Below are 15,468 nucleotides of genomic sequence, written 5' to 3'. Positions count from 1 at the left end.
CAGGCTGTTTCAGTTGTCGAAAACATTTTAAAATTTTTAATATCTATTTTAATTTTACATCACCTATGTTGGAAAGTTGGAAAATAATTAAAAAACTGTTTTTTCTAAATTTCTTATGCTAATGCTGAAAAACTGAAAATTATGATGCCATTTTTTGCAATTTAAAAAAAATGAAAACTCATTTCCACAATTGAAAACAAGCCCCCTAGGGTGGCTTTTGTATTCCATCTTGATGATGGACATAGAAAAGGAGAGCGAGAGAGAGAGAGGGAGAGAAGAGGGCTTGCACATGAGATTGATAAAAGAGTCAATAAGAGAAAAAGGAGTACAATAGAGGAAAAGGAAATGGGAATGAAAAATGTCATTATGGCACTATCATTGGGGTATTCAAATAAATCAAGGCTTCTATACATAGATGAGGTTAATTACTTCAAATTTATTAATTGAGGGGATTTTTATCAATTATGACTTGTTTTATTTTTGGGTACAATGTGAGATTATTTATTTGTAATAATTTTTACAAATAAAATAGCATTATAATCTGAGGGTTGCTCATCCTTTAGTTTACCTCTCTTCCTCTCATAATAAATTTCCTTCTTCCAAAAGAAAAAATATTTCTCCCATGTTTGGAGAGGTCTTAAATTTGGATAAGATGATGTATAAAAATTGTATTGAAATTTATTCAAATTGATCTAGATTTAAATGTAAGGTCTGGAATTTATGCTCAAAAATGCTATCTGTCAAAAGACTTTTGATGGCTATATATAGTCACTGAAAGTTTGAAAATCTGCTGCTAAAAGTAAAATCATCATTTGTGTTCTTTTGGGCGTTGTGTTTGTAGGTTTTATAAATTAGGATAGTAAGTAATTGCCATGGCTTTTTAAACCTTTGGTACTTAAAGGAGTCTTTAATTGGTGACAAATATGATAAATTATAGAAGGGATCGGCTTTGCGGTTGCCTAGAATTTTTTGTTAAACCAAACATAAGGGTATCCTATGTTTTGTATTGAATTTTGTTCAAATTTAAACAAATTCAAATTTAAAATTCAAATGCAGTAATTATACAACAACAACAAAACCAAACCTTAGTCCCACTAAGTGGGGTCGGCTATATGAATCCTTTTCCGCCAATTTATGCGATCATGGACCATTTCTTTTGATAGATTCAAGGATGTTAAATCCTTACTCACTAACTCTTCTCAAGTTATTGTAGGTCTACCCCTACCCTTTCTACTGTTCCCCACAGTAACTAAGTCACTCTTCCTCACAGGTACACTATAAGGTCTACGTTGCAAGTGTCCATATCTTATCTTATCTTCTATAGGAGCTACACCTAACTTACCACGAATATGTTCATTCTTTAATTTATCTTTCAATGTTATACCACTCATCCATCTAAGCATTCTCATTTCGACAACTTTTACTTTTTGGATATTATGTTTCTCTGTCACCCAACATTCCAATGCATATAGTATAGCAGGTCTTATAGCTGTCCTATAAAACTTTCCTTTCAATTTTAAGGATATTCGACGATCACATAAGCACATTTGAAGCACTTCTCCATTTTACCCGACTTGCTTTAACTCTATGCATTACATCATCTTCAATTTCTCCTTCAGCTTGCATAATAGATCCAAGATATCGAAATTTACAAGTACTATTTATTTCTTCATCATCAAGTTTAACTTTGTCTCCAATATTCCTCCTATCATTACTAAAATTACATTTCATATATTCTGTTTTATTTCTACTTATCCTAAAGCCTCTAGATTCCAAAGCTCCTCTCTATAATTCTAACTCAACCTGTACTCCGTCTTTAGTTTCATCAATTAATACAATATAATTAGCAAACAACATATACCATGGAACCTCCTTTTTAATACTCTTAGTCAATTGGTCTATCACTAAAGCAAAAAGATAAGGACTCAAAGTAGATCCTTGATGTACGCCTATGGTAATTGAAAATTCTCTAGTTTCTCCATCTAGTCATTACTCTATCATACGTATCCTTAATGACATCAGTATACCTACAACATACACCATTTTTTTCTAAAACCCACCATAGAACTTCCTTAGGTATCCTATCATATGCTTTCTCAAGGTCAATAAATATCATATGCAGGTCCCTCTTCTTTTCTCTAAATTTTTCCATTAATCTTTTTAAAAGATAAATAGCTTCTATGGTAGATCTCCCAGACATAAAACCAAATTGATTTTCTGAGATCTTTGTTAGATCTTTGTTCAACTACTCTTTCCCATAGTTTCATCGTATGACTCATAAGTTCAATTCCACGATAGTTATTACGATTTTGAATTTCTCCTTTATTTTTGTATATAGGTATTAAAATGCTTTTTCTCCATTCATCTGACATTTTCTTAGTTTTCACAATTGTATTAAATAAATTAGTTAACCATATAATTCCGTTATCACCCAAACATTTCCAAACTTCAATTAGGATGTTATCTGGTCCCATAGCTTTCTTATTTTTCATCTTTTTTAGTGCAAACTTAATTTCGTTAACTCTTATTTTGCGAATAAATCTTATATTTTTAATCTTTTTCTCATTTGACAATTCTAAGTTTAAGCCTTCTATTTGGTTTTCGTTAAACAACTTATTAAAGTAACTTCGCCATCTTTCTTTAATATCTTCGTCCTTAACCAAGACAATATCATCCTCACTTTTATATATTTTACATGTCCCAAGTCCTTGCTCTTCATTTCTCTAGCTTTAGCAAGTTTAAATATATCTCTTTCCCCTTCTTTTGTACCTAATCTATCATACAAACTATTAAATGATCTATATTTAGCTTCACTAACGGCCCTTTTTGTTTCTTCATTGGTTTTATGGCGGGTGTTTTTTTTTTTTTTAACATGTAAATAAAGGTACAATAGAAAGACACTATTTTATAAGTTCCAGTACTTGAAAGAGTTCTACTGTCGTTATTTTCGCACAACTGAGGGCATATCTGGATCAAGGATTTTACATGAAGGAAAGTAAAGGAAAATAAAAAGAAAATTCATTTTCCATTATATTTTTATTCTCTATTAAAAACTATCAAAAATGAAAGTTTGTTTTACCATGACTAAAAATTAGTAGAAAATAAATATTAATGATGTGTAAAATTAATTAATTAATTAATTTTTTTATATAGATTTGACATATTTTCTATTTTTTTTTTCTCATTTTCCTTGATAACCAAACATAAAAATGAGGATTTTTTTTTAATATTTTCTTTTCCTTTTTTAATATTTTCTGAGCTCTCAATGAGGTCTAAAAGTTCAAAGAACTGAAACTAAAACTTTGTATAAAATGTGTAAGCTTTTGAACTTTCATTGGAGTCCTTTTATCTGGTCTTAGATGTTGCTACCTGAAGTTATAAAAAACAATAACAAATCAATGCTTATCTTATTTTTAGTCGCCATGCTTGTGATTTTTTCTCTCCCGTATATCGCTCTAAATTTAGAATGACAAGAAATGATTCATGTGTTAATTTGATTCAAAGAAACGATTCATGTAACCGACCATAAGGACTTGAGGCTTAGTGAAACTTAATAGAAGGATAGCCATTATTTATTTTATTTTATCATCATTATTATTTGGAAAAAAAAAAAACTTGTCCTTTTTATGAACAAGTGAATTGCATGCTAGTAATATTTGCATATACACACACACACAACATGCATGAAATGAGTTTAGGGAATTCCTAGACAAATAGAGATGTGGGTGGGATCAAATAAGAGATGCTAGCTCACGAGGGATCACATGGTTCTGCCTTCCAGGTCATAAATTCATAATCACAGACTCTTTACCAGTTTTGGTGCAAATAATTTTTTCAAAAGACAACTTAGACTAGCTTCTAGCTTTTTTTCTTTCCTTTTGGTGAGCTGGCATGAACTGTAAGCATTAAATAGCTACTCTTTCTAGCTTTCACCCATTAACTTAGACTTCTATGCTCTATTTTCATTTTTTCCTGACATTGCATTTGGAAGCATAGATTTCGAATCTTGAATTTGGATTTGAGTGAATTTGGATAAATTTCAGTATAATTTTATATTATATTTTATCTAAATTCAAAGCCTTTCCAAACATAAGGTAAGAGTGTAAAGAATGCTGGGTTGAATTGAAGTATGAAGCAAACCCACTTATAAAGGATTCCAATTTTAGAATCCTCAGGTACAAAAAGTGGTGGTCTGGATGTTCATTAAGTCTGAACAACTGTCATAAAGGTGAAATCCAAAAGTATAGTTTATCCTTAAGTTTAACGAACAAGTGGAGCCTAATGAAGTGCCCCCAGGTCATCTATGATTCCCCATGGCTGCCCTCCTTCTATGCAGCCAATATCCAGTAAGAAAAAAGACCCTCATCCCAAACAGATGATGAACAAAGAAAGGGCAGCATGCTTAGATTTGAAAAAACCGAGTGGCAATTTGATTTGATGCACACTTGCGCCATAGAGACTAAGCACTATGCTCTAAAAATTTGACTGACTGAATAATTTTGATCAAATATATCCTACCCAATGGACCAGATAACTACATTTGGTTGCTAAAATGTGAGATCCAATTCATATTTTAATCTAGCAGTTGCATCAAGGCACTGTGTTCTTTTCTTACATGGGCACTGAAAAAAGCAGTGTGAATTAAAGGAAAAAATGCACACAAGATGTTTGATTTAATATTAATAGATTAAAATTCCAACTATGCTTTACAGAAAAGTAAATAAATAAATAAAAGAAGTTTACAAGGGCTTCACACTCAATTCAACTCCCTTAATTCAAAATTGGAGAGATTGATTTTTGGTTATGTGATGTCACATTGTTGAAGTACTCTATGCTAGCTATTTTCACAAGTTTCTTCTCTTGATCTTTGCTCATGAGCAATTCAAGCCATGAGTGAGAACAAGGAACTCTTCTACTTCGCATGGGATTGTGAGACCTCCCATAGGATGATCAAAGCCAAACTCTTCTTCAGCATGACTCAACAAATTCTGGAATGAAGGATGCTTCAAATAAGATATTGGAACCACAAACCGCTTCTTGCAGATTTCTCCAACATAAACAACAAAGTGGCCTTTGGGTACATCTGTAATATGTGAACTAGAAAGAACTCGCTGCAGAGTATGCTTGGCTGGAATAATCCTGGGAAAACGGACACCCATGATGTTCTCAACTTTATTTTTTCTGTGAACAGTGAGAAGTCTCTCAGAATGTAAACTAAGTCGAGTGTTGGCAAGGGACAGCTGAAGCTTGAATAGGTATATATAATAAAGCAAATACTGCCAGCCACTTCCCTCAAAATGAAGTGGGTGCCAAAATGAGGGTTATTAGAAAGACAAACCATGAAAGATCACATGGTTCTGCTTCCTCAAATGAATGAAAATATAAATTTGGTAGTTTTCGTATGCCAGTGCATTAGTCGTGATTAATCATAAAAGTCTACCAACTTAGCACAACAATTAGGTTGTAGGGACTACTTGTTTTGCGAGGCTATCGAGTTAGGGAACAATAGGTTATTAACTCATGTGGATATGTTTCTTGAGATGTCCAAGTATGGGGCTGATGACAATTAGTATAAGCTTGGGCCTTGAATAAGATGACAGATTGAATGGAAGCATAAACCAAACCTAACACATGATATTGTCCTGAATTAATGAGTACACCAGCGCCTAGACTAACATGACCAGAATTACCACATACTTGTCACCTTTGATGTGGAAAAAAGATTTCTCCATATTCACCATTCTCTTGGTGGACAGTATGCTCATGATCATGCTAATCTGTCATCATGACTACAATTTCATGCTGAATACTGTACGGCTTCAGCATGGAATTCAAATGATATACCTTTTGGAGTCTAGAACTGTTTCACTTTAAATAGCATGACTTGCAGTGTCATTAAAGGTGTCTTGTGTTTTAAAGGATATGGGTTGTAGTACAGAGTATGATTGAAAAGGATGACTTATGTAATGGATTATTTGTTTTTTTCAAAATGGCTGTTGGTTAGCCCCTCAACTCTGCTGGACCAAGTGAATGAGATATTTGAAAATTTCAAAGTAACATATTTAGAACTAATATGCTTATTAAGAGAGAAGGATACTCATAAAAAATTTTCTTAGATGAAGAGCAAGTGAATTTCTGCAAACCCTTCATATGTGGGTAGTATAAAAGGATATCTTGGTAAAAATTCTCAGAGAAATGGAGAGAGTGAAGAAGAGAGATGTGGTTTGAGTCAAATAAGGGGTACCATTTCATGATCACATGGTTCTGCCTACAGGCCACAACACATTTATCTTTCTGAAATTTGGAGTCAGTTGAATGGTGAAACTCATCCTCAATCATCAAGTGGGAATTGCTTCAAGAAAACAAGCGGCAAAAGAATCTTCAATTGGATTTCTAAAACATGAAATTGACTGTATCGTGAATATTTCATAATCCCAACTAGTGTACATGAATGAATACAGAGGAAGTAGGAAGAAGCCAAACATTTTACAGCCACAAGTTTCTACCAACATCTTTGGCATAGCCACTTGTTTCTTCTGCAATGTTTTCCCATACATCTACCAGCTTCTCTGCTTATCTCACCTGTCAACATGAATGATTCGAGTTTCGTATATGGAGACCTTTCAAAAATGAAAAATTTGAGGATTGCACAATTTAGAATGCTGACTGTATACATGAATGATTTAAAAGAATATTTCATAACCCAATCATTAGATGTTCACTTTTAATATTTGAATATACACATACATGGATAAATATACGTGAAGGGTATCATGGAAAGGGAAATGGAGATAGAATGATACAGAGAGATCTGGGTGGGGTCAAATAAGACATACTAGCTCATAAGGGATCACATGGCTTTGCCTTATATCAATTTGAACACCATACCCTACCAGTTTTGGTGCAAATATTTTCATAGGACCTCAGGTTAGCCTTTTTTTCTTTTCTTTTCTTTCCTTCTGGCAAGCTGGCATGAGCTGTTAGCATTAAATAGTGACTCTTTCTAGCTTTTATGCTTTAAAATTTCAGAATGTAGACCACTATGCTAATATTTTTCCTTACAAGTATGAAGAATGCTGAATTGAATTGAACTGAAGTATGGAATAAAGCCACTTGTAAGGGATTCCAATTTTAGAATCCTCAAGGACAAATATTGGTGGTTTGGATGTTCACTGAAGTCAGAACAACTGTCATAAAGGTGAAATCCAAATTTATAGTTTATCGTGAAGTTTAATGAACAAGAGGAGCCCAATGAAGTGTCCCCATGTCATCTATGATTCCCTGTGGATGCTGAGCTTAGTAGAAAGACAAACCACGACAGATCACATGGTTCTGCTTCTTCAAATAGCTGAAAATATGAATTTGGTAGTTTTCATTTGGCGGTGCATTAGTCGTAATTAATCATCAAAGCCTACCAACTTAGCACAACAAATAGGTTGTAGGGACTACTTGTTTTGGGAAGCTAGTGAGTTAGGGAACAATAAGTTATTAGCTCATGTGGATATGTATCTTGAGATGTCCAAGTAAGGGGTTGATGACAATTAGTATAAGCTAGGGCCTGAGTTTGAAGAAATGACAGATTGAATGGAAGCACAAACCAAACCAGCACATGATATTGTCCTGCATTAATGCGGTACTCCAGTGCCTAGACTAACATGACCAGAATTACCATATACTTGTGACCTTTGATGTGGGAAAAAGAATTCTCTATATTGACCATTCTCTTGATGGACAGTAAGCTCATTATCATGCTAATCTGTCATCATGACTACGATATTCAAGCTAAATATGATTTCGGCCTGGAATTCAAAAGATATATCATTTGGAATCCAGAAGCATTCACTTTAAATAGCTTGCAGTGTCATTAAAGGAGGCTTGTGTTTTGAAGGATATGGGTTGTAGTACAGAGTAGGATTGTTATTTTTTTCGAAATTGCTGTTGGTTAAAATTTCTTATGTGAAGAGCAAGTAAATTTCGGCAAACTCTTCATATGTGGGTAGTGTATACGTGAGGGATATCTTGGACATTCTCCGAGAGACGGAGAGAGTGAGGAAGAGTGATGTGGTTTGTGTCAAATAAGGGGTGCCATTCCATGAGGGATCCTCAACCACAAGTACGATACTAGTTGATCACTTGGGCCAGGGAGATGCTTAGTACTTTCTTATTTGCTCTTGGTGAGATACATGTCTTGTGGACAATGAATGGTGATATTATAAACATTATTACTGTTCTTGTTGTTACAGATTTGGTGTAAACTTTTCTAATATAAACCTCTCTAGCTTTTCCTTGACATAACGGAATCTAATGGAGTTAAATTGAACAATATTACTGCATGTCAGACTACTTTGCATTGTGCGTCAGCACAATAGTCAGAATTCTGGTAAACATGCAAAGCTTTTATACATTATCACAGCAGAGGACATGAAAAATTCTAATTTGTAATGTCCCGAGGAACTACATGAATTGCATATGTTCTCCCATTGCTATGCACATCCTTATACAGACTAAAAATGGACTCAAAAGTTCTGCCACTGCAGGACGGTGGACCAACATTATGTCATTTTTAAAATTTTTCTTAACTAAAGAATAGCCAAATTTAAAATATAATATAAAATAAAATAAATTTGTCTTTTTATGAACAAGTAAATTATTTTGGCTGCAGACTAGTCATATTTGAATACACACACACACAGAGGATAAATATGCACACCATGTCTTACGAGGTTTGGTGCAAATATTTTCAGAGGATCACAGCCTGTAGCCTTTTTTTGCTTTCCTTTTGGTAAGCTGGCAAGCCTGGCATAAGCAGTTAGTATTAAATAGTGACTCTTTCTAGCTTTTATGCATTAAAACTTTCAGAATGTAGACCTCTATGCTTACTTTTTTTTTTCCCTGCGATTCTGAAGAAGGCTGAATTGAATTGAACTGAAGTATGGAACAAAACCACCTTTTAGGGGTTCCAATTTTAGAATCCTCAAGGACAAAATTATTGAAGTCTGAACAACTGCCATAAAGGTAAAATCCAAAATTATCGATTATCCTGAAGTTTAATGAACAAGAGCCTAATGAAGCGCTCCCATGTCATCTACGATTCCCCATGGCTGCACTCCTTATTGTATGTAGTCAATATCCAGTCATAAAAAAGACTCAGTCCAAACAGGTGATGAACAAAGAATGGGTAGTATACTTAAAATTGAAAAATAGTCTGGTGATTTGATTTTGATGCATGTTGTGCGATAGAGCCTAAACACCACATATGCTCTAAAATTTTGAATAACTGAATAATTTTGATCAAACAAATAGGGCCTAAACCCAATGCTCACCCAAGAAAATGTCAATGAGAGGAAAAAAAGGCACACAAGATGTTTGATGAAGATTAAAACTTCCTCTATGCTTTACAGAAAAATAAATAATAAATAAAAAGAAGTTTACAAGGGCTTCACAAGATTCAATCCAACTCCCTTACTTCAAAATTGGGGGGATTCATTGTTGGTTAGCTGATGTCACATAGTTACAGTACTCGTGCTAGCTATTTTCATAATTTCTTCTCTTGATCTTTGCTCATGAGCTATTCAAGCCATGAGTGAGATCAATGAAGTCTTCTACGTTGCATGGGATTGTGAGACCTCCCATAGGATGATCAAACCCAAACTCTTCTTCAGCTTGACTCAACAAATTATGGAATGAAGGATGCTTCAAATAAGATATTGGAACTACAAACCGCTTCTTGCATATTTCTCCAACATAAACAACAAAGTGGCCTTTGGGTACATCTTTAATACGTGGACTAGGAAGAACTCGCTGCAGAATCTGCTTGGCTGGAACAATTCCGGGAAAACGGACACCCATGATACTGTGAACTGTATTTTCTCTGTGAAGTAACAGTGAGAAGTATCTCTGTGAAATGTGAACTGTGATGAGCTTTGAATAGGTATATATAGTACAGCAAATGCTATCTAGTGAATTCTCTCAAAATGGAGTGAGCCACAACGGGGATTTAGTAGAAAGACAAAACCACACCAGATCACATGGTCATGCTTCCTCAAATGACTGAAAATAATAATTTGATAGTTTTTGTTAGTGCAGTGTATCAGTCTTTATGATCATCAGTCAACCAACTCAGCGCAACAAATAGATTGTAGGGTCTACTTGTTTTTGTTGGTAATGAGTAGGGGAGCAATAGGTTATTAGATCATGTGGATATGTTTCTTGGGATGTTCAAGTGAGGACTTGATGACAATTATTATAAGTTCGGGCTGGAGTTTGAAGCAATGACATATTGAATGAAAGCACAAACCAAACCTAGCACATGATATCGTCCTGCATTAATGCAGTACTCTAGTGCTTAGAGCTAGCATGACCAAAATTACCAAATCCTTGTCATCTTTGATGTGGAAAGCAGAGTTCTTCATTTTGACCCTTCTCTTGATGGATGTTATCCTCATGATCATGCCAATCCGTCATCAAGACTATGACTCTCAAGCTGAATACTACATGATTTCGGCTTGGAATTATAATGATTACAATTGATGTCAAATGATATACCGTTTAAAGTCTAAAACCTTTTCACTTTAAATACAAGACCTGTAGTGTCATTAAAGGGGGCTTGTTTTTTAAAGGATATGGCTTTTAGTGCAGAGTTGGAGCAAGGATAACTCATGTAATGAATTATTATTATTATTATTATATTATTTTCTGATAAGACTTGTGTTGGCCCCTCAACTCTTTTGATTATAAATGATATTTTTGAAATTTTTGAATTTTTGAAGTAAAGTTTTAGAAGTAATGTGCTTAGGAGCTTGGAACAAATTATGAGACAAAAGGATATTCAAAATTTTTATAGCAAAAAATTTCTTAGATAAAGAACAAGTGAGCTTCTGCAAACCCTTAATGTGTGTGTAGTATATACATGAATCATATCTTGAAAATTCTCGGAGAAATTGGGAGAGCAAGGAAGGGAGATGAAGTTTGTGTCAAATAAGAGGTACCATTTCACAAGGAATCGCATGATTCTGTCTTTCAACGCATCATTATTAATCAAAAGTACAGTACTTGTCACCTTTGATGTGGGAAAAAGAATTCCCCATATTGACCATTCTCTTGATGGACAGTATGCTCATGATCATGCTAATCTGTCATCAAGACTACAATTTCAAGCGGACTACTGTATGATATCAGCATGGAATTCAAATGATATACCATTTGGAGTCTAGAACTATTTTCACTTTGAATAGTATGACTTGCAGTGTCATTAAAGGTGTCTTGTGTTTTAAAGGATATGGGTTTTAGTACAGGGTAGGATTAAAATGGATGACTTATGTAATGACTTATTTATTTTTTTCGAAATGGCTGTTGGTTAGCCCCTCAACTCCACTGGGCCAAGTGAATGAGATATTTGAAATTTTATAAGTAACATATTTAAAAGTAATATTCATATCATGAGAGAAAAGGATACTCATAAAAAAATTTCTTAGATGAAGGGCAAGTGAATTACTGCAAACCCTTCATATGTGGGTAGTATACACATAAAGGATATCTTGGTAAAAATTCTCAGAGAAACGGAGAGAGTGAGGAAGAGAGATGTGGTTTGAGTGAAATAAGGGGTACCATTTCATGATCACATGGTTCTGCCTACAGGCTACAACACATTTAGCTTTCCGAAATTTGGAGTCAGTTGAATGGTGAAACTCATCCCTCAATCATCAAGTGGGAGTTGCATCAAGAAATCAAACAGCAAAGAATCTTCAATTGGATTTCCAAAAACATGAAGTCAACTGTATCATGAATATTTCATAATCCCAACTAGTGTACATGAATGAATACAGAGGAAGTAGGAAGAAGCCAAACATTTTACAGCCACAAGCTTCTACCACCATCTTTGGCATAGCCACTCGTTTCTTCTGCAATGTTTTCCCATACATCTACCATCTTCTCTGCTTATCCCGCCTGTCAACCTGAATGATTCGAGTTTCATATATGGAGACCTTTCAGAAATGAAAGACCCCAAATAATGTGTTGGGAGGGAAAATTCATGCATATGAACTGAAGTCAACATAAATAATTATCTCCAAATGAACTCGCACTGTTACGTATATGAAGCAGCATGGTGCTAATGATTCCAATCCCAAAGTTTCCCAGAAAAGGGGGAAAAAAGAAGTAAAGGTATTAATGAACCACAATTGAGCCCAGAAACTCCACAATGCTTACCATGTTTTAAGGGTAAAAAGAATTGGAAAGTAACACTAGGAAAGTTCCTTAAAAATAAATACAACAAAATTTTTAAAGGCTGACTATGCAATTCCCAGAAAAAAATTTCATCTTCAGAAACAAATATGAGTGACTGATGGATGCAGCCTTTAGATTCTGAAGTTAAGCCATACACTCACTCCTTTACATTCAGTCAACTTCTAAATTTACTTTGAGACAACCTTGGACTTGGAAATATTTCCAGTTATTCAGACCATCAACATATGTTTTCTTGTGCTACAGTATAGTAAACAGCACTTTTACAATGCTGTGAACGGCAGCCAAGCCCAAAATTCAATTCAACTCCCAAGTCAAGCCTCCTTCAATGTCATTCTACCAAACTAATGCCTGTGGTTGATTTACTTGACTATTTCTACTGGGTTTGATTGCACCAGGGATCCTGGGAGTGGTTCTCTGAACATGCCTTTTGTTTTCTTGATGCAACACATTATTGCTTTGCGTGTTTACCGTACTAGTTGATCACTTTGACTAGGGGGATGCTTAGTACTTTTTATTTCCTCTTGGAAAGATGGTGTGCCATCTGGGCAATGAATGGTAATATTATTATTGTTATTACTGTTCTAGTTGTTATGGTTTTGGTTTAAACTTTTCTACTGTAAACCTTTCTAGCATTTCTGTGCATCAGCACGATAGTCAGAATTGTGGTAAACATGAATGGTAATAATAATATTACTATTATTATTTTTTTAATTTTTTTAATTTTTTTAATTGAGTCTATGAGTAAAAGCAATAAAGCCTTTCACTTTGCATGGGTTTGTGAGACCTCCCTTTGGATGGTAGAAACCAAACTCTTTTTCAGCATGAGTCATCAAATTCTAAAATGGAAGATGATTCAAATAAGGAATTGGAACCAGAGACATTCTAAAGATAAAACTAAATTCACTGCTTACTTGTTAGGATTTTTTGTAAGTAGAAGGTACAACTAAAAAGGCGCTATTTTATAAGTTATCATTAATTGAGAAGACTTTTACTGGCTGTTTTTTGTCACTGCTAAAAGTTTGAAAGAACGGAAAGTAAAACATTATATACAACGATGTGGTATGTAAACATTTAATGGAGTCCTTTAATGGCAATAAATATTGCTACCAAAAGTTCTAAAAACACTAGTAAAGGTAAAACTAATGTTTATTTAGTTGTTAGATGCTGTGCTTGCGATTTTTCCCTATATTCTTAAGAGGATATTGTCCAAAATAGTGCAAATTGTCAAAAAATGATTTGTGAAGCTGGCCTTCCTTAGTGGGACTTAAAGCTCGGCAGTGGTTTTAGCTCATGTGATTTTCATGGATAATGGTTCACTTGACATCATGTTGTTTTTAAATTTTTTTTTAACTGAAGAATAACCATAATTTTTTTAAAAAAATTTGTCTTTTTATTTTTGCCTGCAGACCATTAATATTTGAATATATACATACATGGATAAATATACGTGAAGGTTATCATGGAAAGGGAAATGGAGAGAGAATGATACAGATAGACCTGGGTGGGGTCAAATAAGACATACTGGCTCATGAGGGATCACATGGTTCTGCCTCATATCTATTTGAACACCATGCCCTACCACGTTTGGTGCAAATGTTTTCATAGGACCGCAGCTTGTAGCCTTTTTCTTTTCTTTCCTTCTGGTAAGCTGGCATGAGCTGTTAGCATTAAATAGTGACTCTTTCTAGCTTCTATGCATTAAAATTTCAGAATGTAGACCTCTATGCTAATATTTTTCCCTACAAGTATGAAGAATGCTGAATTGAATTGAACTGAAGTATGGAACAAAGCCACTTGTAATGGATTCCAATTTTAGAATCCTCAAGGACAAATACTGGTGGTTTGGATGTTCACTGAAGTCTGAACAACTGTCATAAAGGTGAAATCCAAATTTATAGTTTATCCTGAAGTTTAATGAACAAGAGGTGCCTAATGAAGAGTCCACATGTCATCTATGATTCCCTGTGGCTGCCCTCCTTACTGAATGCAGTCAATATCCAGTCAGAAAAAGGACTAAGCACTACATATGCTCTAAACTTTTGACTAATTGAATAATTTTGTTCAGACAAATAATACCAATAGACCAGATAATTACATTTGGTTGCTTTAATGTGAGAACACATTAATAATTGCACCAAGGAACTGTGTTCTTTTCTTACATGGCTGCCAAGAAACAATGTCAATAAGAGGACAATATGCACACAAGATTTGGATTAAGATTAATACTTCCACTATTCTTTACAGAAAAGTAAATCAATGAATAAAAGAAGTTTACAAGGGATTCACAAGATTCAACCCAACTCCCTTACTTCAAAATTGGAGTGATTGGTGTTTTGGTTATGTGATGTCACATGGTTAAAGTACTCTGCCTATTTTCATAAGTTTCTTCTCTTGATCTTTGCTCATGAGCAATTCAAGCTATCAGTGAGATCAATGAAGTCCTCTACGTCACATGGGATTGTGAGACCTCCCATAGGATGATCAAACCCAAACTCTTCTTCAGCTTGACTCAACAAATTCTGGAATGAAGGATGCTTCAAATAAGATATTGGAACCACAAACCGCTTCTTGCACAATTCTCCTACATAAACGACAAAGTGGCCTTTGGGTACGTCTGCAACACGCTGAGTAGAAAGAACTCGCTGCAGAATATGCTTGGCAGGAACAATTCTGGGAAAATGGACACCCATGACGTTTTGAAGTGTATTTTTTTTTTTCTTCTGAAGTTACGGTGAGAAGTGTCTCTGAGAATGTAAACTAAGATGAGCTCACGCACTGGACAGCCGAAGTTTGAATAGGTATATATAATAGAACAAATGCTATCTAGCCACTTCCCACGAAATGGAATGAATGCCAAAGTGAGGTTAGTAGAAAGACAAACCACGACAGATCACATGGTTCTGCTTCTTCAAATGGCTGAAAATATGAATTTGGTAGTTTTCATATGGCGGTGCATCAGTTGTAATTAATCATCAAAGCCTACCAACTTAGCACAACAAATAGGTTGTAGGGACTACTTGTTTTGGGAAGCTAGTGAGTTAGGGAACAATAGGTTATTAGCTCATGTGGATATGTATCTTGAGATGTCCAAGTAAGGGGTTGATGACAATTAGTATAAGCTAGGGCCTGAGTTTGAAGAAATGACAGATTGAATGGAAGCACAAACCAAACCAGCACATGATATTGTCCTGCATTAATGCAGTACTCCAGTGCCTAGACTAA

General features: G+C 34.6%; 4 protein-coding genes across 4 annotated transcripts in view; 1 reads left to right on the top strand and 3 right to left on the bottom strand.

Moving 5' to 3' along the window:
• The window catches only part of LOC131155175 (uncharacterized), a 58,340-nt gene that overhangs the window by 31,639 nt on the left and 11,233 nt on the right, over positions 1 to 15,468 (top strand). The window lies entirely within an intron of this gene.
• Positions 4,668 to 5,225, bottom strand: LOC131155181 (auxin-induced protein 15A-like). The gene has a single exon (XM_058108133.1). The coding sequence runs from the start codon at positions 5,157 to 5,159 to the stop codon at positions 4,872 to 4,874; it is 288 nt and encodes a 95-aa protein (XP_057964116.1). The 5' UTR covers positions 5,160 to 5,225; the 3' UTR covers positions 4,668 to 4,871.
• Positions 9,340 to 9,901, bottom strand: LOC131155179 (auxin-induced protein 15A-like). Its single transcript, XM_058108131.1, has one exon. The coding sequence runs from the start codon at positions 9,847 to 9,849 to the stop codon at positions 9,562 to 9,564; it is 288 nt and encodes a 95-aa protein (XP_057964114.1). The 5' UTR covers positions 9,850 to 9,901; the 3' UTR covers positions 9,340 to 9,561.
• On the bottom strand, positions 14,649 to 14,962 carry LOC131155180 (auxin-induced protein 15A-like). Its single transcript, XM_058108132.1, has one exon. It carries the CDS (start codon positions 14,934 to 14,936, stop codon positions 14,649 to 14,651), a length of 288 nt encoding a protein of 95 aa, XP_057964115.1. The 5' UTR covers positions 14,937 to 14,962.

This window comes from Malania oleifera, chromosome 5 (genome assembly GCF_029873635.1).
Source record: "Malania oleifera isolate guangnan ecotype guangnan chromosome 5, ASM2987363v1, whole genome shotgun sequence".
Classification (NCBI taxonomy): Eukaryota; Viridiplantae; Streptophyta; class Magnoliopsida; order Santalales; family Ximeniaceae; genus Malania; species Malania oleifera.
The sequence above is the reverse complement of the archived record's forward strand: the minus strand, read 5'-3'. Positions and strand labels throughout refer to the sequence as shown.